Raw genomic sequence first — 13,981 nt, forward strand, 5'->3', positions numbered from 1 at the left:
AGGACGAAGACAACAAAAGTTTCGATAATTTTACAATGGAGATTAGCAAAAACATTGGAGGTATTAATCTTATATTTGTGAATATTATGTGTTTGAGAACTACTAGTAGAATGACTGAGATGTGAGAACGTAAAAATTGCATGGGTCGCCCCTTTTTAACTTATACCCGTTTTATTTTTCCGTTTGTATCCGTACCCATTTTTTTTGTTAAAAGTATTTTAAAAAGATAATTTTGCCCTTCTTTAATAAAAGACTATTGATAAACTGCAGGATAAAAACTTAAGCATGTTTAGGCTGAAGTTTTAGCAAATAAACTAAAATACTTCAACTTGTTTAGACTGAAGTTTCGGATAAAACTCAGGACAAAACTGTAGACTGCGTTACAAAATTTCAGCATGTTTTGGTATGAAATTTTAGCAAATGAACTAAATAACTTCAACATGCATTAGCAAAAACTCTTTAGAAAATTACATACTGCAAGACAAAAACTTAAGCATGTTTAGTCTGAAGTTTTAGCAAATGAACTAAAAACTTCAGCATATTTAGTCTGAAGTTTTAGCAAATGAACTAAATAATTTCAGCATGTTTTGTCTGAAGTGTTAGCAAATGAACTAAATAACTTCAACATGCATTAGCAAAAACTCATTAGAAAATTACATACGACAAGAAAAAACTTAAGCATGTTTAGTCTGAAATTTTAGCAAATAAACTAAAAATCTTAAGCATGTTTAGTCTGAAGTTTTAGCAAATGAACTAAATAACTTAAGCATGTTTAGTCTGAAGTTTTAGCAAATGAACTAAATAACTTCATCGTGTTTAGTCTGAAATTTTAGCAAATGAACTAAATAATTTCAGTATGTCTAGACTGAAGTTTCGGATAAAATTCATGGCAAAACGGTAGACTGCAGGATAAATAACTTCAGCATGCATTAGCATGAAGTTTTAGCTTCAATGTGAAACAACTTCATGCTATATTAGCATGAAGTTTTAGCTTCAAGGTGAAACAACTTCATGCAAGTGTGATTTTGAAGATGAATCTGGACAAGTTCCTGATTTTTTAATAAAGTTGCTGAGAGGAGAGGAGGAAATCGTTTTATATCTTTTGTCAGGAGTGTAATTGTCATATTATTACGGATTTTTTGTGAGATGACTACCAAATCAATAATTTTAAATAATAGGGTACATGTTATAAGGTGACACAAATATAGGGTACGACTGCAAATCCCCCTGTGAGAACTCCCAAAGGTGGAATTTGAAAATTTCCAAGAGCTGATTCATGATTGTGAAGTTTTCCCTAGCTAGTAAATTGAGCGACAACGGTATTATTTATGAAAAATCTACACAAAATGCTCATTTGGACCAAACTAATTACTCACTCAAAACTTTTTACATAATACACCCATGCGGTCCAAAATATTTACCCTGGCTTTCTACTGACATTCCCCTTTTCCCATTAATTACTCTGTGTCTCTTTATATTTTCTCTCTCCTATTTTTTCCTATTTATCCTTACTTTTCCCTACCATTCCCTTTCTCCCATTGATTACTTTCTCCCTTTCTCCCATTAATTACTTTATATCTTTTTGTGTTTTTCTTCTCCTATTTTTCCTACATTGCACGTTATTCATCTTTTCAACGTATGTGCTTTTGTTTGAAGGCTTCAAGAGCTTCTTTGTATTTCCCCCCTGCATTCATAGATCAAGATACCCTGATCCAAAACGTCTCATTAATGAACTCCATGGATAAGTTAACTTTTCTATCACATACCGAGGTGGTTTCAAGATTTAAATTTAATGGGTTCAGCTTTTAAGATTTTAACATTGAACTTATTATGCTGTTAAAATTATGGGTTCAAATCTAATACTTGTTGAGATTTTAATAGATTTTTATATATAAATCTATACTTTGTGTCGGAAGTTATGGGTTCAGATGAACTCGTATCCGAAACGCTACATCCGCTCCTAACCACATACGGCGATTAACTAACACTGAGGATTATTGTTACTAGGACTTATTATATGATACACAATCTAATGACAAAGAAAAAATAAAATAAAATATATTTTAAAAAAATAAAGCTAACAAAAAATATATATTGTAATAATATGCAATATTTCAGCTGAAACTTGAATGAAAACACATTTACCCAACACTACGGTATCACATTATACTGTAAGAGTATACAGTTATACTACAACAGTATATTGTAATAGTATACATATATACCGAAACGATATACTATAATAATATGCAACTTTTCAGAAAAAATTTAAATTAAAACACAGTTGTCCAACAATATACCGCTATTGTATCACAATATACTGTAAGAGTATACTATAATAGAGTATATAGATATACTGCAATAGTATACTATAATAGTATACATATATACCGAAACGTTATATGGGTAGGGTCGTGTAATTATTTTGTACGGATAGAATCAGGGTAATTATTTTGGTTTCTATAGGTAACCATGTATATATTCCATTATTTATTATATTTATTGATTAAGTTATTTCAATTTAATTCTTCTTTTCTACATGTTTACTAAGTGTTTCTTTTCTTGGCGTGATGTTAATCAGACGTGTTATTAAATTCTTTGCACAAAAATATAATTATATGGTAATAAAATGAAATGTTAAATATCCACATGTGTTATTCTTCTCTTCTTGACCAACGAATTCGTATTGGCAAGGACCAAGTCTTGATGTCTCTCTGAAGTTTGGTTGTTTATTTTCTTGTACTTTGATATTAAATAGAGACAAACGTGAATACAAGTGGTGTATTTGATCTAGAAATAATTGTTAAGCATTAATTTATTGGACTGAATCAAAGAATTAAAATGAAAAAGCCATAGTAAGCTATTGATGCTTGCTTAAGCTTGAGTTTGAAAATTTGAGTTTACGAAATTGAAATTTATTTCTAGTGGGTTTTGTTGGAATAGATTAGGAACATCTTAAGGAGTTTAATCTCAATTTTGAGACGATTTGTGGGAAATTTGAGGTGGTTTGAATTGAAATTTGAACCAAATTCAAAGTAAAAGATGAACATGGAAGAAGATGATATGTGTATCTCATTGCGTATCTCCGATGTATCAAATGTGTACCACTTGTGTACAATGGCGTAGCCACATGGTCATAAGGGTGGTCAATTGACCACTCTTTGTCAAAAAATACACTGTGTAAATAGGTAAAATATTACGTTTTAGAGATATGTAGCACGTATTGAACACCCTTTATCAGGAAGGTTTTTCACTTCTTTTAAATTTGAACATAATTGAGGAAATTCCTAACTTTGCCATTGCTTGTGTATTCCATATATGTCCACGTGTACCTATGTGTAATTTGAGATGCATGTTAGATACATATGTCATAGAGAAAATTTTAAACTCAAATTCAACTACGAATTTTGACTTCAATCTTCCTCAAAATTTGCATATTGCCTCATCTATGTGTTTTAAATAAAATCCAAGCATACCCATTGAGAAAAATATTTGTCTAGGTTTTCTAAATATTGTATATCATTAATAACGAATGTCGACTCCAACACAGTTCAAATCACACCTTATTTATGTATTTTCGATAAATTCCAACCTTACCCACTAAAAAATAATATTTTTGACTAGGTTTTTCTAATATTGTATATCATAAGGCCATTGTTGGTCTTCGTCAAGCACAATTGGCATGACCAACTGTTGGTAAATATTGTCTATTTGTACCTATTCTTATAATTTTCTCATTAAAAATCTTTTGTTGGTTGTATACAGTTTGGAGATTGAACAAAATATTTTTGGGTGGCATATAAGAAAAAGAAAAAAGAAAATGCTATATGAGGCGGCAACAATACTTTTAGGGACGTAAATTAATGTGACGTGTGATGCAAAGTTGCATATTATAAAGTTGGCTTTCTCGGAATTTATCACATATTTTTTAATCTTTCTTCCTTCTTGTCCTTATGTCCTTTGTTAAATAATGCAAATGTAAAAGGAGAAATTCTAATACAATGGTTTCTTCAATCAACCAATTTATAGAAGAGGAGATTAGAATTGCAAGGCATGTGTAACTAAAGAGAGAACTAGTGCTTCTCGTTCAATGCAGCTACAAAATAAAATAAAATAAAGCATATGAATATAAGAATCAACCAACCAAAACATACTGCAGCACTTGTTAAAATAATTACATACTAATCTCTCTCAATAAAAGTCATAGGTTCTTTTCTGCTCTAATTTAAGAGCACACAATACAAATAATCATCTCTATGTGCATTGCCTTTTAGAGAGGTCATAGTCCAAATTAATGCATCGGAAAAATAGAAGAAACATTTTATTCGTTTAAGATGTGATTCTTCACGTCATTTTTCTGGTGAAGACACATCCAAATTATCTGTGAGAGGTTTTTGAAACCAGAAGAGGTCTTTATAAGGGTGAGTCATCTCTCAATTTCTTCACTATCACCCCAAAATGAAACCAGAAGAGGTCTTTATAAGTGTGATTTATCTGTCAACTTTTTTACTATCACCCAAAAAAAAAGAGTGAATTTTATGGGTGATCATTCAACTTTGTGTTCATTATACAAAAATTATTTTTCTTCTTTTTGTAACATAAAAATCATTCAACTTTGTGTTCATTACTCAAAAGTCACTTTTCTTTCTTTTGTTACAAAATAATTATTTTACTTTGCTATATTTATCACAAAAGTTATCTTGGCCAGATTTTATAATACTTTTACTTGAAAAGATTATTATGTCCTTGACATTATAAATCCTTTCGCCTATGTAATACCTTCTATATTATATACTATATAATATATTATTACGTAGATATTTTACTTATAATTAAAAATACTTATAATTATTTTATTTATTATTTTTATAATATATCCATACATTTAATTTTTTATGGAACTCAATTTGTTTAATCATATTCAAACATGAACATATTAAATATAGAAATGATAAAAAAAATATTTATTTTTAATGTTTATTTAAAATAATAAAAACAGATTTGTTTAACAAATGATAGTTTTTCTATAGTCAATAAATTTTTTAAAAAAAGTATCAAAGATATTTGTGTTTAATATTAAGTTTTTTAAAGCTTTATCTGTTAATATTATTTATTTGAAAGTATTAATCTGATGTGTCATTTTGCTAAATGTAGGTATTTTATTTATTAAATTAATGGGTATGGCTTGGCTGATAAATAAATGGGATTTGATGTTTTAATTTTTATTAAACATATTTTATTAAGCATGATTAAGAACGTGGGTTCACGGTAATATTACTGAAAAATTTAATGATGCTACTTATATATCTTGAAAATTAATATTAAGAAAAATTAAATGTACGAATATATTTAAAAAATAATCAATAAAATAATATTAATTTATTAATATTTGGGTAAAAGTATATTATATAACATATAATATAGAAGGTATTACATAAATGGGAAATTTATAATGTCAGGAGTATAATAGACTTTTCAGGTGAAAGGTTTATAAAATATGGTCAAAGTGATTACTGTGATAACTATAGCATAGTAAAATAATTTTTGTATAACAAAAGAAAGAAAATTGACTTTTGGGTAATGAACACAAAGTTGAATGATTTTTACATAACAAAAGAAAGAATAGTGACTTTTGGGTAATGAATACAAAGTCGAATAACCACCCATGAATTTACTCAAAAAAAAAAAAAAAAAACTCTGCCTTACATGAAGTTGTTAGAGAGTAATCACAACATCACTACTTGTAAGTTGTAACCGATATCGGCCATAATTTACAAGAATATTCTGTAGGGAATTCTGGAAAGCACGAAATGACGTGGATGAAGATCCCCTGAATAACATCACGGAATTCTCCAAGTGACAGCTTGTTAAGAGAAGCTTAAAAAAAACAAAAAACGTGTTTGTTTTTAACTTACGGAGATCTTAGAGTATGGGGCGTCAATGCCTCAATGGTTCGGTTCGGCCGGTTATTTTATAAAATGTATATCATATCATTTTTTTCGATTATGTATAATCAAAATCAGACTTTTCGAAACCATCTCAATCATGTCGGTTTCTCTTCGATATTGGTACGGTTTAATTAATTTTCGGTATTCTTTTTAAATATCATATAAAAATCACTAGTAGAAGTAGAATGCAATAATAAACGTACTTTTATAAGACTTAACAAAATTCTTTAGACATTTTTACTGTTTAAAGGGTGATGAATTAAAAAAACATGAAAGATGACCAGAGTATAGATCAATCAACTATTCTATAGCAGCACAGAAAGATATTAATCAAGCTGGGATTCAAGAACAAAGTCTATACAAGATTAAATATTCAAAAAGATAAATCTAAATCATACAAAAGGAAACATATTCAATACATTATAGTTGTTTCTAATAGTCGCTACAGTACCTTGTGTATGCTAGTAAATATACTGGAAATAATTTAATTTCAATAGAAGTAGCATAATAGGTTTGAGTTTTAATTTATTATTTTTAAACTTATTATATAAATATATTTTTCACATGTAAATTTATTCGGCACGGTTCGATATTTTTCGATTAATTTTTACAAAATTAAAACCTACCCTAATTATCGATAGGGTTATAAATTTATATAAAAACCTATAAAAATCGATTCGATGCGTTACAATTCGATCGGTTTTTAAATATCCATCGACACTCCTTACTTTAGAGCATATTTGATTTTGTTGTTTAAGTATAGAATGATAAAGCTCGATAATCTTTCATGAGCTAAAGAGCTGGGACCAAGTCTAATTCGACACTCAATTTTAGTTCTCCTTACGAGCAACCTTTTTATGTTTGTCAAAGTTGAATCCCCCGGCAATAAGTCTAGCAAAAACATTTACATGAATGAATTTGCTAAAATCTGAAATTTTTGTAAGCTATATCACAACCACCCAGTATAATCCCACTAGTGAGGTCTGGAGAGGGTAGTTTGTACGCAGACCTTAACCCTACACTGGATAGAGAGGTTGTTTCTGATAGACCCTTGGCTCTCTCCCTCCAAGAACTCCTCACCTTGCTCTTGGGATGACTCGAACTCACAACCTCTTGGTTGGAAGTGGAGGGTGCTCACCACTAGAGCAACCCACTTTTGTAAGCTATATCGACGAAGAAAAAAGAAAAAAGAAAGAAATACACCACATTGTTTATCACTAAATTGCAACCCACCAAATCGATTGGAAGATGAAGATTGCAATATTAAACCTTTGCACTATAAGGTAAACGTCCATAGTTACAACATGACAGTAAGGTGGGAAGAGGACATTTTCCCTTTACAGAGCTATACAGTGCGTCAGCTGCCTCCCCCCCCCCCCCCAAAAACCCCCCAAAACCCCGCACCCCCTCCAGTGGAAAAGGAAAGCTCAAGCCAAGAAAAGCTGCACTGTATGTTAAGGAGACAGATTGCGAGGATGTGATTCTCCCATATACATGTGTCTGTCTGTACACTTGATCTTCGACGAAAGGCCGAGAAAGGTATTATGTACACATATATCTCGGGGTTCTCACAGGAATCATGTGTTATATAAGCAACCTATTCCCTCGACTGTTGCATAAGCTCAAACCACTGCGTGAAGGAAAACCAAGATTATGATCATTACTCACGTTATCAAACAATAATTCAGAAATTGTAAAAGAAATCTCAAAATGAAAGCAAGTGCTTCAATATTGTATTTACAGTCACCTGTCTTAACAAATCAGCAAGCGTCCTAGGAAGTGCTTCAATGTTTTTGAGCACAACATAGTAAGGGAATGGGAACGAATCCAAATACTTTGTAAGCTTAACTTCTCCACCCTGAAAGGTAGCTTCCTGGAAAAGAGTCAAAGAATCAATCACGCTGGGAACTTTTCTTATTTCAAAAACCATGAAACAAACAAGATAAAGGACCTAATGAAGAAAAAAAACAGTGGTTACCTCAAGGTCCAGTATGGATTTCTGTAGGCTATCCACCACAAGAAACGCGACCATTCGCTTTTTGCTCAAGAGATCTCTGACATAGCGTTTCATGTTCTCCTAGAGTAAAAGTAAAATAAAATGAGTATAAGAAAGATAGCAACTTCACCGACACTTGAGCAAAGAAATTTACCTTCTCATGAAACCAGCCGTCAGCTATTATCAAAACGAGCTGCTCTAGCGGATTGTGCCCAGATGGTAGCCGTGCATTAACAGCAGCGGCATCGAGCATGTCATTCAAGTACTTCAAAAGATCAACCATGGGTTCCTCTGCTATTGTGTTTTCTTGCTTAAAAGACAAACTAGAGATCATCTGTATATAAGGAAAACATAAGAATATATCGCTCAACTTTTTATCAAAATAACTCAAGCAATAGCTGGGACAAATGGTAGAAGCATGTATGTGCGAATATAGACGGACCTTAATACCAGCCTCTCCAGTGAATGACTGATCAAAATCATGCAATATGCGAATGTTTCCCTTCTTACCAAAGCTGGCAACTGACAGCTGTCCTATTTCTAACTGAGACATTGCACGGCAAACAGTCACCAATGCTTCAATGGCTAAATGTCCACAACCACTCTCAGACATGCTGCGGGAGTCATCCACAGCAATAACCACTTGGTAGTTCCGTTTGTTAGGCCGAGTTCTCCTTAGCCATATCTTATCTTTACGGTAATGACTTGCTATGTATGGAATTACCTGGCAATAGATAGTACAAGATTAGAATATTATTCCTTCCAATAAAAAGGAAATATGAATAACTAAAGATTACCTTCTTCATGTTAATTCTTTTCCCGGTCTTGTAATCTCCCTGGAGCTTGCTAGCTAAAGTCGGTTCCATTACCAAACGTAACTGTTCAGCCAACTCCTGGGACAACCTCGTAGTGCGAAGTTCATAATTTTTCCAGAGAGTTGCAGCATTCTTTCTCATCTCATCAGATACCTCTTCAAGGTTATGGGCCTTGCCTAGGTCGTCATCATCTACCGAGAGCTCGCTAAGCCGATTTATGTCCTCCACCAAAAAGGTCCTCTTCACTGAGACCAAACTCTGAGACAAACTAGTGACACCAGTATCATCTCTAGCATCAACCTCTGATGGTGATTCAGGTTGCTCCTCAGTGTCCATTATCTCTGATTGCTTGCCCTTGTCATTGCAGAAACTTAAAGTGGAATTACTAATAGTATGTGCTTCAGACAGCTGCCTCTCAATCTCCATTTCAGAAATGTCATCTTTTCTCTCTGTAGTTGCATTTTCCCCTTCAAGATCGTTTCCATGTACATTTTTGTCTACTTGATCAGCAGTTGCTGGCCCAAGCGCTTGAGCTGTTCCCTTTTCAAATTCAGCAGTATATGAATATTCATTTGCATTTTCAGCAGCCATATCATCTGGAGCTTCGCTCTCCTGTAGGTCAAGTGAGACTTTGACTCTATCTTTCCATCCCTCGAGGGCATCACCCACACTACGACAAGGATTTGGCTGAATCCGTTGGTGTGATGAATCAGCTGGAGGTAAAGGATTTTCAGGTTGATCACTGCCCAGCTTTTGGTCATTTGAAGAATCAGAAGCCATGATTTCAACCATAGAGGCATCAGGCAAACCTCTCATGGGAGCAAGGTCATGTTGAGGCCCACCAACATCAGATCCCTTCGCTTCAGGAGCTGCATCTTTCAAATTTGCTTGATTATACTCACCTCTAGGCTCAGATGCAGACACAGCAGTTGGGACATTATCACTCACAGAATGAGATGTGTCCGACTGCAGGATCTCTCTATTTTGTGCTGCTGGTTCCTTTTTCGTGTCATCTGCATGATCACCTTCTTCATCAGCTCCTCCAGGATTTTCATCCAAATGCTCAGGGTCCGCCTCATCAAAAGTTGCATCTGAATCAGCTGTTTCACCCCCCTCATTCTTTTCCTCAGCAGGGTCACCTTGCTGGTTTAAATCATCTTCCACCATCGGTTCAGCACTCTCTGGTTCACTCTCTGGTTCATCCATATTACAATCCTCTTCAGGACCTTGATCATGTTCGTCAGGCTTTAATCCAGTAGGATCTGCATATGCATCCTCTTTGTCCATATTTATGTCTTCCATCCCTTCGCAAGTTTCATCATTGCCATTTTCATCAGCTTGCTCCTCTGATATGTCGGGATTGAGTTCTCCTGCTTCATCAGCATCATCCTTTGCTCGAAGCTCTCTGTTGATACCGCTGTCTTTTACTGATGGACCACTCTCATACTTTTCATCCATGGTACTGGGATTATCATCACCCTTGTCCCATAGTTTCTCATCAGCTACTTCACCCCGATCACCAGTCTCCCCCATAGCAGATTCCAGTTCTTCATTTTCTTCATTGCCTTCTTCATCATCCGCAGAATCCTCACTTACACTATAGGTATCAGCAGCAAAATCTTGCTCCATCTCAATTCCTTTGTCAGTTCTATTTGGAGCCTCACCAAGAGTACTTTCTTCATCTCTCTACAAAAGCAGAACCAAGAAGGTGTGATCCATACCATTGCTTTTATTGTAAATTAAAGAGAAACAGATTGGAAAAAAGGGAGAAAAATGTAAGCAAGAGATAATTGGTATGCTTGTCATTTCTTACATCAGCGGAAGTGCCAATAAGCTGATCTTCATCATTTATCTGGTCGCTGACATCGTTCATTCCACTACCCTCACCCATACCTGTTCCACTTTGATCTTGAACTAAATCCTGGTTGGCATCATTTGTGTCCTCTTCTTTTGTACCAAAGCCTTTAGCAAATAGCGAAGTAAAAACGTTTGCCAGCACATGGGTCATCACAGATAGCTGTCAAAATCATTGAGAAAAGTTTAGAAATAATGATTTGCGAAGCAAAGTAGATATCAAAACAAAAGTAGTCTTGCAGATACAGTCTTCGCTAATGTCTTCTAGTCCAGAAAAGTGTCTGAACCAGTATGCGTAAAACTGATTTTATTAGTAAACTAGTCCAGCTGCTTAATTGGATGTGCGTGTTCTTGATAAATAATCCAGTCCCACTTGGTGAAAGTCAACCTAGCTATCTTACATAACAGAGGAACTCCCCATTTCAAAAAGTCCTTTTGCTCTTCACTGATATGCTAAGTTCGCATAAACATAGGATATATAGTAACACATTCTTACTACCTGCACACGGTACCATCGATACTTTATTACCTTGTAACCGATAGAAATCCTTATAAAGGTTGATCTGAATGGATGACAATCTTATACTGTCTTTTTGAAGCATACCAGACTCTGAAACTAACACCAATTGGACAACACTAAGACAAACTAGACATATCTTTCTTTCCTATGTAGTAGTTTAAGCTTTAGATACTCATGTCTACTTTGAACTCATTCTCAATAACACACATACCCATATTACCTCCTAATTCTTTTTTTGAGAAGGATACCTCCTAATTCTTTTATTGGCATATAAGTATTTTAAGAAAGGTTGAGGCTTTTATAGAAGAAGAAACTCAACGAAAATAATATACAAAGCAGCCCTAATTAAAGCAAGAGGATGAATCTTCTGATAGATTCAGATGTTTAGTATTTTTCTTATTTCTTTTATCAGTACCCACTCACAAGGATTTCTTAAAGAAAAAGAAGTGCACACCCTCAGATTATTGCAGTTTAACAAATGCCTGCTTTTGACTGCATCTAATCCAACATCAACACTGATTGAAAACCTTGGATCCTACATGAACCAGTCAATCTGGCCATGAATCAACACATCAAGCAGATAACCAAGAACAAGGACAGGCCTCTGCAAAGAACACTTATCATCCTATGCATGACAAGAAAATCATGCAGAAGACCATCATATAAGGCAAACATAACATCAAAGAACGAATACAGATTTTTCTAAAAGGGTGCTATGGGAAGAAAATTGATCGGAAGAAGCACACCATGTATTGACCTTAAGCACAAAACAAACAGAACCAGAACCAGGACGGGACAATCAGGCAAAACTTACCATTCTATGCATGATAAGAAAATCATGCAGAAGACCATCGCCGAAGGCAATGATCACATCCAACAATGAATACAGATTTTCTACGTGTGCCCTGACAACCGAATAGGAACTCGCATTTCCGGTGCTGTAATAGTTCAATAACTCTCCCTGAATAAAAATGAGAGAATCAGAATTAGAAGCTGGTATTTGTACCTGACATATAGAGTGAATAAGATCATATATTACTTACCCCAAGATGAATAGTCTTCACCAATTGATCACTAAGGTCTGATTGTAGATGCCTTGTTGCTGACTCAAGGAGAATTTTCCATGCATTGATATTCTCTTCATCAGGAGGAACACGACCATTCGTCAAAGGCACAAGACCATTCAAAGTGTTTATGATAGCTCTATATGTATTCTCCAAGGTGTTATAAAATTCAGCTTGAAGTCCAGTGAAATCTCCCGTATATTGGATGGAATCTTGGGCCCTATCTTCAAATGTGTTTCTTGCTTTAAATTGATTATGTATGAAGTTGGTCTGAAAGGTTAAAAGTTCCGATCATTGGAAAACGTTGTGCAGCAAGTAATATATGCAACTTTAATCTAAATATCAACATTAAACACTTGAGAATTATTTGATGACTTGTCAGCAAAATCAGTTTATGGTTCTCCAACTGTTTAAAAGTTACTGTCAGTAAAGCATAGAGCATTGTGAGACCTTGTCAAATATCTCCTCAAAGTGCCCAAGCAGGATATCCTTAACAGCTGCTCCAGCTCCATCTCGACTATGGAAAGCACTATAGTCAACCTCAAATTCTTTGACTAAATCAAAATTTTTATATACCAACTGCTCCATGTGCTTCGTGATGGCAATAGGATGCAATGCATTTTCTTCTGTTCTTCTAACTCCGTGAAAGTCAATAAGATGACCATCCAACAAATCCTGCCATATATTCCCATAACTAGTTAGTGCAACTGATATCTGTACAGCATGTCCGAGTGTAGTAAGAACCAGAATGGACAGAAATCTGTTTTACAAGGGACAAATAAAAGAGTCTGAAACCTTAGATTCCTTAACAACGGGCAAGTGTTTCTCAATGAAAAGGCGAATCTGCATTGTGCTGTCTTTAACACTTGAACAAGTATTCAAATGGCTATCTTCAACAGTTTGTACAAACAAGCGCTCTTCATACAACATGCCATACAAATTATCAAAAAGTTGCTGCAAAATTAAAATTAAACTTTTAATTAACCATCAAAATGAGAAGAGAGGTAATTTAAACTCAGACAAACAAGTTAGCGTACCTTCTGTTGCCATAGACACTCGTATATGCTGTACTGATTTTTGGCAAATGACCGATCACTTCTCACATTTGTGAAAGGGATAACACCAGTAGTTAAGGTTGCTAAAGGCAATAACAATTCTTTCAAACATTTGAGTCGCTGAGAAAAAGCATAAGCAACCTCCCGCTGCTCTTGTTGAATGCTAGTGAGGTGGTCAATGTAAGATCCTGACTTATTAACCTGCATTACAAGATAGTAAGACTATAACCAAGAATAAGGTACAAATGCTAAAACAAAAATAACTCAAAGCAAACAAATAACAAAACGAGCACGTAAATTATAAGAAGGGAATGTTTTACATGGGGTTTTACATGGGGTTTGATCAGTGTTTAAAAAAGCGCTCGCTTCATCGCTTTAAGCGATAAGCGAGGCGAAGCGTGAAAGGCAGCGCTTCAGCAAGGTGAAGCGACTCAGGTCAGTAAAAACGACCGCTTCTCTGTAAAAAGCGAGAAGCGGGGAAAGCGAAGCGAAGAGAAGCGTCCGCTTCTCTGTATTAAAATACCCAACCCTATTTTATTAAAAACAAGTTTTTTGGATTAAACACTGATCTTCAACAACAGCGACTAGTATTCTTCAACTTCCAACAGCAGCGACTTCTTCTTCATCTACTTCTGATTTCTGAAAGAATCTCAAATCATCAACTAGGGTTGTTCTTCTTCTTCTTCAACTTCAAGACTTCAACAGGTATGTTCTGAACTTCTGATTTTC

The 13,981-nt window shown here is 34.4% G+C and overlaps 1 protein-coding gene across 2 annotated transcripts in view; it reads right to left on the reverse strand.

Annotated features, from left to right (window-relative positions):
- Positions 1–7,185: 7,185 nt before the first annotated feature.
- The window catches only part of LOC104119335 (midasin), a 69,230-nt gene continuing 62,434 nt past the window's right edge, over positions 7,186–13,981 (reverse strand). For both annotated transcript variants that reach the window (XM_070200041.1, XM_070200040.1), the window contains exons 66-77: positions 13,235–13,453; positions 12,993–13,151; positions 12,648–12,872; positions 12,177–12,467; positions 11,948–12,094; positions 10,573–10,776; positions 8,742–10,445; positions 8,387–8,668; positions 8,099–8,278; positions 7,927–8,025; positions 7,696–7,821; positions 7,186–7,578 (exon numbers count right to left, since the gene is read on the reverse strand). In XM_070200041.1, coding sequence (XP_070056142.1) covers positions 7,546–7,578; positions 7,696–7,821; positions 7,927–8,025; positions 8,099–8,278; positions 8,387–8,668; positions 8,742–10,445; positions 10,573–10,776; positions 11,948–12,094; positions 12,177–12,467; positions 12,648–12,872; positions 12,993–13,151; positions 13,235–13,453 — 3,669 coding nt within the window. In that variant the 3' untranslated portion in view covers positions 7,186–7,545. The remainder of the gene's footprint in view (positions 7,579–7,695; positions 7,822–7,926; positions 8,026–8,098; positions 8,279–8,386; positions 8,669–8,741; positions 10,446–10,572; positions 10,777–11,947; positions 12,095–12,176; positions 12,468–12,647; positions 12,873–12,992; positions 13,152–13,234; positions 13,454–13,981) is intronic.

This window comes from Nicotiana tomentosiformis, chromosome 4 (assembly GCF_000390325.3).
Source record: "Nicotiana tomentosiformis chromosome 4, ASM39032v3, whole genome shotgun sequence".
NCBI classification, from domain to species: Eukaryota; Viridiplantae; Streptophyta; class Magnoliopsida; order Solanales; family Solanaceae; genus Nicotiana; species Nicotiana tomentosiformis.